We start from the raw sequence: 10,359 nt of genomic DNA on the forward strand, positions 1-10,359 counted from the left end.
CTGTAGTGTACAGAATACTGCAAGGATTTCTAGGTCACAGCAAAAGAAAATTTGTGGTGGTACTAATGTAACTGCATGATCTGAGAGGGAATTGAACCAATGTTGCTTATTTGCTTTTGATCTCCTGTTCACAGAATGAGAGTTCAGATAGTATGTTATATGGGTTAAATCTTTAAAGCCTTTAGCTCTCTTTTTGCCCATGCCAGAGATGCTGTAACTCTAAAAGGAATGAAGAGCTTGTTTTACAAGTTCACAATTTGCCTTGTTTTTCACCAGTCCCTCCCATACTAACAACTTATTTTCCCTGCCGTGCTGTCGTCTGGTCATAAGTAGGACACTCCACCCACCACCCGAAGTTCTGAATCATTGCTCATCCCACAGAGCCACTTTCCACCTTGCCTAATGGCAGGAATGGATTGCTGAACGGTGGCACTCAAGTAGCATAGCGCTGAAAGCAGCAAAACCCATCCTTCCTAGCATGAATTTCCCTGGTGGGTTGGGAATGTTAGTGGGAGAGGAGGCTAGCTTCGTGCTATGATAGAGAGAATGGGAGTTGGGAGAATGACAGGAAGGTGTGGTGGGGTTTGTTGGTTGTGTAAAGATGACCCATGATACAGCTGCTAGATAGAAAAAAGACTTCAGATTGATTTTTCAAAACACAGAATTTGCATTTTAAAATTTCCTAAGTAGGAAGTTGTTTTTATTTTAAAGTATATTCAGGTTAGAAGATTTTGCTAAATAGAATGGTCTGGGTGGAAAGAAAAGAAAGACCGTCTAGCTGCAACCCCTTGCAACGGGCAGGGATGCCTCCCACTAGATCAGGATGAATGTCTGTGGTGAATGTACTTCAGAAATAATTCCCTGAGTAAGAGATGCTCACTGGAGCATACCTGCAAAAAAGGGGATTGTACTGCTGTTTTTACTGGTCTGATAATCCAATTAACAGCATTATTTCTTGCTCAGAAATGAAGCTTGCTCGTTTAAACAAACAAAAAGATTCTTTCCGGACTTGTCAGTTGAGTTATTTCTGGAAGTTGCTTTAGGCCTTGGGAGTTTCTCATCCTGATGTTTAATCTCTCTGTGCAGTCAGCATTAGGAATGGGTTGTGCTTACCTTTCACCTGCCTAAAAGGAGGGGATGAGGCATGTGGGGCTGAGGGCTGCCTGGCCGTGGCTCAGAAGCTGCTTCGCCAGTGCGGTTTGGCGTTCCTCTGCTTCTCCTTCAGCTCGCAGGGGGCCAGACTACATGAGAGATCCCTCGGTATTGTGTTTGGGACAATTAGCAGTGCTTAATGGAGATGAAGGAGAGGTTAAACTCTTGTAATCATTACATAAAATCAGTGGGATTTCCCTATGGAATAAATAGCAATTAGAAGGATTAGAAGGGTAAGCAGAAACAGTGACCTTTTTTTTTCCCTTGTCTTGCCTTATATCATTAGACATTTTATTTATCTTTATTTTATCACTTAGTTTTTTACCTCAGTGGCAAAAGAAGAAGAAAATCCCGTTTTTCCTATGACTTTGCAAACTCTCGATGCCTTCCAGTGATGGGGGTGGGAGAGAGGGTTTGTGGTGAATTCCTGTCCCTATTAAAGCTGATAAATTGAATTTGTTGGCTGTTTTACAGATGTTTCCTTGTGACCAAAAGCTACTCCGGAAGGCATGTTTGTGAATCATTTTTTGAGAGAAATGTTACTTATAAGGGAAAAGGATATTATTTTTTTTTACAAGTGGGTTTTGAACTTTTGGTTTTATTTAGTTATCAACTTTTTTTATCAAGTATGAAATATTTTAAAAAAAAAAGTATTTAGGGGGCACTACTGAAAGCTATTTTGAGTAGCTGAGAGGTAATTAGGTTTGTTTATCTAGTTTGTTTATAGAAAGTATTCCCAAGTGACCATTCATTGCAGTAATTATTATTTCAGGCATAATTAATTAGTAAATAGCTTCAGCAGAGCAGTTTACTTTCAGCTGACCTATTTAGCAGTTCAGCTGGGTACTCTATTCATGAATTAATGAATGAGGAGTGCTCTTGTAATACCTTTGAAAATCTTGCTTATTAAGGCACAAGTTTTCTCCCTAAATTGGTTGTCCTTCTGTTTTTTTTTCTTCTAGGTGCTTTTAAGCCTTGTGAATATTTACTGGGAAGCTGGATGATTCGACTGACTGTCTGGTTTATTTTTTTGGTTGCTTTGTTCTTCAACCTGCTTGTCATGTTAACAATATTTGCATCTTGTACTCCATTGCCATCTTCCAAACTGTTTATAGGCCTGATTTCTGTGTCTAACTTATTCATGGGAGTCTATACTGGTATTTTAACTTTCTTGGATGCTGTCTCTTGGGGAAGATTTGCTGAATTTGGCATATGGTGGGAGACTGGCACTGGTTGCAGAGTTGCTGGGTTTCTTGCAGTATTTTCATCAGAAAGTGCCATTTTTTTTCTGATGTTGGCAGCCGTTGAACGGAGCTTCTCTGCGAAGGAGATCATTAAAAAGGGGAAAAGCAATCGGCAAAAACAATTTCAAATTGCAGCAGTCCTTGCTTTCCTGTGTGCTATGGTAGCAGGATGCTTACCACTTTTCCATAAAGTGGAGTATTCGGCATCACCCCTTTGCTTGCCCTTCCCCACTGGAGAGACACCTTCACTAGGCTTCACGGTAACTTTAGTTCTCCTGAATTCGTTAGCATTTTTGCTAATGGCTATTATCTACACTAAACTTTACTGCAACTTGGAAAAAGAGGACCTCTCCGAAAACTCACAGTCCAGCATGATTAAGCATGTCGCTTGGCTAATCTTCACGAACTGCATCTTTTTCTGCCCTGTTGCATTTTTCTCGTTTGCACCGTTGATCACTGCAATTTCTATCAGCCCTGAAATAATGAAGTCTGTTACTCTGATATTTTTCCCATTACCTGCTTGCCTGAACCCAGTTCTGTACGTATTCTTCAATCCAAAGTTCAAGGAAGACTGGAAGTTGCTCAGACGCCACATGACCAGGAAGAACGGAGCAGTAGCAATTTCCGTCAACACTCAAGGGGGCTGCGTGACGCAGGACTTTTACTATGACTGTGGCATGTACACCCACCTGCAGGGGAACATCGCCGTGTGCGAGTGTTGCGAATCGCTCCTCTTGTCCAAGCCCGTGCCATGTAAACACTTAATCAAATCACACAGCTGCCCCACGCTGGCAGTGGTGCCTTGCCAAAGGCCGGATGGCTACTGGTCGGACTGTGGCACCCAGTCCGCCCACTCCGACTATGCGGACGAGGACGACTCTTTCGTGTCGGACAGCTCAGACCAAGTGCAAGCCTGCGGCCGCGCGTGCTTCTACCAAAGCCGAGGATTCCCTTTGGTTCGCTATGCCTACAACATACCAAGAATTAAAGACTGAAAGGCTTTGCCGTCAGCTCCTCTAACGAAGAGGTATAACGCTTCATAGACCGTTACCTGTTTTGACCTTTTCAAGCAGGAAGCACTTTTGTAATCGTTGTTTAGCGTCATTTGTAAAGAAGGGAAGTGGGCAGTAATTTCTTGAGCCATACATTTAAAAATAATGAAACAAATAAATAAATTGCCCTGACTGTAAATAATTGGTAAACCAAATTTGTTACCCAATATTTTTACTCTTTCCAAGCAATAGTGGTTCCTTTTATACGGTTTTTACATGCCTAATGGTCTGTTTCCATGTTGTGCTCCAGTTGTATTTACTTCTGCTGGTGGTGAGGTAAGTTCTGATGATTTTTTTCCTGCCAAAGCACAATATAAAGGACAGCTGTTAATATTAAAGAAATTATTTTTAAATGTGACTTTTCTATAATTAAGCAAACAACTCTCTTGCTAGCTTTGTATAGTGTATTCAGCATTGAATCTCAGGATGAATTTTACTGCAGGGCCAAAAAAGGGATTAATTCTCCCATAATAACTGTGAGAGCAATATAGGAATACCGTGTTTGTTTTGTATTTCAAGCCAATGTTCAATCTTTTTTAGACAAAGAAAAGATTGCTATAGTAAAAGCATTTGTAATCCACAATATCTGCAGACTATGAAACAACAATATTAACAGCTGTCAGGCACAATAGGGCTGAACGCATTTTTCAGCGACAATGCATTACTTCAGGTGAAGCACGGCAACTTTCTTCAGTATTATGCAGTAGGGTCACACTGTTAGGAGGAATATCGATGCATCAGGTGGCGTATTAGCAGTGCCGTCAATGTATACAGCTCATGTGCTTGTAGAAAAAGACTGGCTAATACTGTGCAGCCTGTTGAATGTTGGTGCACCCCAATAATATCTATGAATAGACTGAGATTTTAGCAAATGGAGAGAAAAAGGAATTTTACAATTAAAAAAAAGGCGTTTTTTCCAATTATTTTACTGAGTGTGATGTACACTGTGCAAAGTCACTGATTTTCATGTAAATCAGTGCTTTATTTTAAAACCATTTAAGTCTTGAGGCCCAAATGATTTAAGTACAATCAGTGATTCATTCATTTAGTTTGAAATCTGATCAATATAAAGTTATGAATGCTCGATTAAGTAATTATGTTCCTCAAATATGACAAATCAAGAGCAAATTCACTGCCATCCCAGTTACTCTGGAGACATTCTTCTTAAGATTTAAAGCTAGATTGCTGTTTTGAGAATTAACCTGTATATACTGTTCATACAATGAATTTTTATCTTTGTATTGTAAATTATTTGATAGAACACATGATGGGAAATGTGGCTTCAGTTCATTTTGTTAATTAAAGCTACCTCCTAAACAATAGTGGCTGCCAGTAGCAGAATGTTTAAAACATGGTTTATATACTTTTGCATTGTAAATAGACATGGTTGTATATTGTCACTGTAATAAAAACAGAATCCTTCTATATCAAAAACATGTAGTTTGTATAAAATACGGGAGGATTATTTACTGTAATGCTGTTAATTTTGTAAGCCAAAATATTCACATGTAAAAACAAAGGAGAAGAAAACCAACCACCCAGAGTTGTTAATTCTTATATTTACACTCATGAATATTACAGCCATCTGCAATTAGCATGGAATGTTACACTGAAAACAAATAAAGGGTACATGAATATTGATTGTTATTTATCTCTGTTTTTCAGAAGTTTAGGGTAAAAGTGGTGGTTAGAGTGTTAATGTGGTTAGAGTGTTGGGAAGGAATAGACAGCAAAATAAGCAAGTTGCCAGTCTACGTGTGGATCTGTGATCTCTGACTAACGTTGTCTCAGGGCGTGCAGATGATTAAAACATTCAGAGAAGTGCTTGCCCTCTTCCAAAGCAATTGCTTTGAAAGAAGACATCATGTACTGTATTTAACCCCAAATGTGTGATACATCTTAGAAAGTCATACAGAGGATGATTTTATGTTTTCGATATCATTTCCCTGCTAGGTGTTACTTTTTTTAAAGCCATAGTTTTGTAGAGTCACAGTTTGTTCCATGCTCCCTCTGTTGGCCAACTAGTCACAGGTAACAAGAATACTTCTAACAAGAATTCTCCTCAAAAAGGAAAACAAATTTCAGATGGAATTTTATAATCAGCAGGAAGGAAATCCAACTATCAAGCTTCCAACTGCATTTTCCAACAATATTCTTGAGCATGGATATATGTCGCTTGTTGTTTACCAATGAGTCCTCACTGAAATGCTATGAAAGTGGCCAAATGGAGTTCATTTAGAACTCTAGTATTTCGTTACACTGCGATATGTGTTTTTTTTCAGTTAACTTCTAATTCAGTCAGTCCAGTGTCTTCCAACATGTGCAGGTTTTACTGATAGAGGTGAAGGAACACAGGCAGTAGCTAGTAAAATCAACCTGTTGAGAAGTAGTGCTGCGAAACTCGCCTGGCTCAGCATCACCGCATGCCCAACACGACCACGTAAGAACGCAGAGAAGCGCAGCCACCAGGTACCAAATAAATCCCTTGTCACATCTTTGCTGGGCAAGCTGATCTCTGTAGCTGTGCCTAATGTTCAGATGTTCACAGCTGCAACAGAAATGATCTGCTGAGAATTCACTCCCTCTCTTCCCGGCTCCGAAAGCGGTATCAGGTATGTGGGGACAGCTTGCCTCGAAGCTGCGCCGTGTTGGTAACACGTGGGGGGGATTGCTTAGCTCTGTATGAGTGATGTCCAGAGTGCTCTCCTCCCTTGCTAGGCAAAGCTTCGTAATCTCCATTTTGATATCCAGGCAAGTGAAACCTCATAAGTTACATCCTTCTTGGGTGTCCATAGGAAAAAAAAATCTTCTGATTTCCTACAGTCTAGAGTTATCTGAAACTATTTTTACAGTGACAATGTCACTTACCTTATCTCTAAACTCTGCCGAGCAACTGTTGTACTGAGCTTCGGTACCAAATTCAGCAGACACAAGGAATTTGCTGTTCACTTTAAACAAATGAAATCTTTTGAGCAAGATGGGGATTTCTGCTGTTGTGAGGAAGCAGCTTTCTGCTAGGGGACAGAGGAGAAAAATAGAAAATGCCAAAAGTTGTTGCTAAGATATTCCACACCTGCCCCCCATTAAGTTTACAGACAGCTGTTAACCTGCTCTATGGAAGTATTCTGGTGAGATCTCTTAATCTGGAAGGAAGCCTTATTACTCTCTTACAGAAATAATGCATCTACTCGACAACTGTTTGGTCTAAATCCCTTTTGACTTGTTTCATTTCTCTCCATTAGAACTTCCTGAGTTTAATCACACATTTACTCAGAAAATTCCAAGTTGCACAAGGATACTTTTGACTTCGATTACAATTTTTAATCCTTTGGTTTTAATTTATAGGGTAATGTTTTTAATTAAAAGCACAATGCACGGTTTGTTTCATATGTACTCTCAATTTAATAACTTTTAATTACATAGATACTTTTGATCTTTTACTGCTAGCATAATAAGTTTATTTTTAGGTAGAGATTTTTAATATTGCCTTTCATATACTGTACAGTAGAATCTGAGCAATTTACTCTGGAGCTAGAGTTCAGTTGAGTGTGATTCCCAAAATAAGGAAATGAATGAAAGGTGGAGCAGCATAAAGCATCACAAATTACTGTGTTTTGTTTACTGCTGTATGGTGTGAGAACTTGGAGGATGAATGGACACATTCTCTGTTGTTGCATTCGTGGCACTACACCAATATAAAATACCATCATTTAGGTCTTACTGAAGAAGTACTAGTTAATGGGAATTGTGGCCTTTATTATAAGGAAATTGGTGTAGATTTGAGAGCAATGACATGTGAGGTATATCAATGGTTTCCAGTAACAAAAGCGTAACCTACGAGTGTCTTTTGAAAACTTTAGCCCAAAAGCGAGTGAATAAATCTGTTAATAACTGATGCTTTAAAAGAGTATAAGGACCGAAGTAAAGACTTTGCATGAAGTAGCCAAGCAAGTGAAGGTTGTTCAGCAGCAGGCTGTGATCTCCAACTAATACAAAAACTGGGTGCATTTTGCTTGAATATAAGGTGAAATCCAGCCCAGTGAGTTGAGCATGAATCATGCTATTGATTTGAAAAGATGAGATTTTACTTTGTTTGTTTCATAGAATTCTTGCACGTTCACCTAAAAAGAGAAACACGTCTTCTCAAGGCTGTGGTCCTTGAAAATAGCTGGCTCCATATGTGCAACCTACAGAAAATCTGGACTGGGACCAGTAGTGGGTATGGCTTATTGCAAGGATGGGAACCCGTCTGAAAGTGAAGGAAAACTGAAGCTATCCAAGACCCCTCAGGATTCATAGCATCTAATTAAGCAGAATTACAATTGCAGGTGCAAAAATAGCTCATAGGCTAGCATAGACATTGATCGGTCAACTCCGATGGTGAGCGTGGAGCCAAGTAGCTTTCTTCCTTGCAGAGGCACCTGCTGCACCACTTACTTTTGCCCACACCAGAAAAATCTGAAGACTCAGGGAGACTTTTTAAATTCATCTACATACATTTGGCTTAAATTTTGTATTTTTTTTTCTGTTTGAGTAAAATGTAGACAAACATTCTCAAAATGTGTGCTTTGTTGATGCCAAGAAGCTTAAGGCATGTTGTCTGTGCCTTATTTTGTGCCTCAGTTTAGTCTTTTTCTTTTCAGTAGGATTATTTTATGTTTTTTCTGTGTTCCTGAATGCAGGTATGGAACTAGAGACAATACATCTGAGAACAATGTCATTTGATTCTTTTCATTAAATCTGACTAGTATTAAGTTCAGCTGAGAGGTTTCCTCCTGACAGCCCTTGCGTTCTCTGAGGCTGAGCTGATCAGAATATAGTTGAATTTCTAAAATTTAAATATTTTATAAGAAAGAATTGGCAAATTCACTTATTGCATAGAGTTGTCAAAACAGGGTTGTTAATAATTGAGGGTGGTTGATTTATGTCTAGGATTGAATTCATTTCTATGTTTCAGTTAGCTCTAAAATTGCTTTCTCAGCACCATTTTCTACGTAAAATCTTTTTTCAAGTACAGTGGATGACAATTAGGGATTACGTGTCAGCAATCTGTCAGAATCATTTAGAAGTTCAGACATGTTGATTGACTTTGAACTGACATAAAGTATAGGTCTGTGAATATGCACCTGTGGTTTTACTCTGAATTTAACTCCTGTTGCTAGATAGCTTAAAAGTACTTCCTCCATAGTCTGTGATGGTGTGAGTTCAGTTAGCTCTGAAAGACTGAATGTAGATTTTGTCACTTGTACGGTGGGAACTTCGGCTGTTTTTTCACAACGGTATCAACTGTAGGGGTTATTACCCCTACATGTATGCCCACCCACGCACATATACATTGCACACATATATTCATTCACCGCATCCAGTTCTTTGTGGCAAATTTTGTGCCTCATCGGGTCAGTTTGGTTTTACTCACGGGCTTCAGTAGTATCAGTGCTTGATTCCTGCCATAGCAGATGCTTTTCAGAGACAGTCTTTCCTAGGAAAAGTTCACAGAGTTAAAGTTTTGCCATGAAGCATGTCCTTGCAATGTGCCATTTTTCTATTTGCCAGTCCTTCTGTGGCCATAGAAGCTGTGTATGAACCTGCAGGATTCCTGTTCCAGTCCTTATTATTTTACAAAATCTCATTGTCTGGGATCTTGCCAGTATTAATTTGGGCAGAGTGACTGGACAGAACAAAAAGAAAAGAGGCAGCAACGATGTTACATTATACCTTTACATCTTCAAAGCTGGATGTTTCTGCCATTCCAGTAACGATGCTTTAATTCCTCAGAAGGCGAGCAGGCTTTTGCTGCCCTCTGTGTAAGTAATCTGGAGACATGAACTCTGGTGCCTTGTCACAGCAGTAAGGTTTGCACTGCTTGTTAATACCAGCAGCTGGCCCAACACGGTCTTCAGGAAGTGAGGCTGAAGGGAGGAGTGGGATATAAGCAATCGTTTGTGAGGATAAATGATATTTCTGTTCTGGAATCCTCAAGGAATTATTCTGTACAATACTATGCAGCTTTCTTAGGGAAGAAGAGAACGACTCAAATGTGTTGTTATCTGGCTGCTGCCTTTCCTTGAGGCGTCCTGTTTCATAGTCGGTGCTTGGGAGCAGCAGCAGGGTCCGTGCTAACTCTGGCTGTCCTGGACGAACAGCGTGGGGCTTCACTGGTAGGGTGAGATTACTGGTGCAGTGAGCTCCTGAAACAATCAGTTCAGTGAGGACCGTTATTTTTTCCCCCCTCTTATTTAAGACTGTTGCCTGTGTTCACTATGAAGTGGGCTTTAAGGTCACAGGAGGCTTTCAGGCTTTCAGCAGATATCTTCCAATTACGTTGGTCTGCAGCTTGTTGAAATTCCTGACATTTTCATGCCCACCATGATGTGAAGCTTTGCTCTTACTGCTTCCTAAGTCATTGACTAAAAAACGTAGTTTCTAGTGCTATCCTGTTGCTTCCAGTGCTGGACTTAGCTTAGGTTATTTGAATTACTGTAATTTGCTGTCTATTACAGACTGTAGCTCGTACTGCTCGAATCTCTGTGGACGACCAGCTCAGCAGCCTCCTGTGGAGTTAACGCCACGAGTATCAGCTGCTGCACGGAGAGGCAGCCCGTGTTGTGAGTTAGGAGTCTGACCGGGTTTGCGTTTCTGACCCTGGCCTTTTGTTGTGCTTCTGAGCCTGGCCGAGGGCAGTTTCAGACCAACACCAGCAGCCAGCCCCGGCTGGGGGCTAACGCCGGGGCTCTCCCTGCGGGAGCCATCACGGCGTTTCTCCCAGCTGCGGCTCCTGTGGGGAGCTGCCACGGGGAAGGGCAGACCCCTCACACGGGGCAGGGGGGACCGATGGCGCGGGCAAGTCGCGACAGGCGGGCGAGGAGGCGGCTCGGGGCCGGGCCCGCCGCGCCGCGTCGCGGTCGCCATGG

At 40.8% G+C, this 10,359-nt stretch overlaps 1 protein-coding gene and 1 long non-coding RNA gene across 4 annotated transcripts in view; one reads left to right on the top strand and one right to left on the bottom strand.

Moving 5' to 3' along the window:
- LGR4 (leucine rich repeat containing G protein-coupled receptor 4) overlaps positions 1 to 5,089 on the top strand; it is a 75,535-nt gene extending 70,446 nt beyond the window's left edge. For all 3 annotated transcript variants that reach the window (XM_080593090.1, XM_080593089.1, XM_080593091.1), the window contains exon 18: positions 2,115 to 5,089. In XM_080593090.1, coding sequence (XP_080449216.1) covers positions 2,115 to 3,391 — 1,277 coding nt within the window. In that variant the 3' untranslated portion in view covers positions 3,392 to 5,089. The remainder of the gene's footprint in view (positions 1 to 2,114) is intronic.
- LOC308195535 lies at positions 4,722 to 10,268 on the bottom strand. The gene is made up of 2 exons (XR_013951595.1): positions 8,865 to 10,268; positions 4,722 to 6,459 (listed from the first exon to the last, which is right to left on the bottom strand). It is a non-coding gene; the product is annotated as an uncharacterized lncRNA (long non-coding RNA).
- Positions 10,269 to 10,359: the final 91 nt, after the last annotated feature.

This window comes from Anser brachyrhynchus, assembly GCF_964034855.1.
Source record: "Anser brachyrhynchus genome assembly, chromosome: 5".
In the NCBI taxonomy this organism is placed as follows: Eukaryota; Metazoa; Chordata; class Aves; order Anseriformes; family Anatidae; genus Anser; species Anser brachyrhynchus.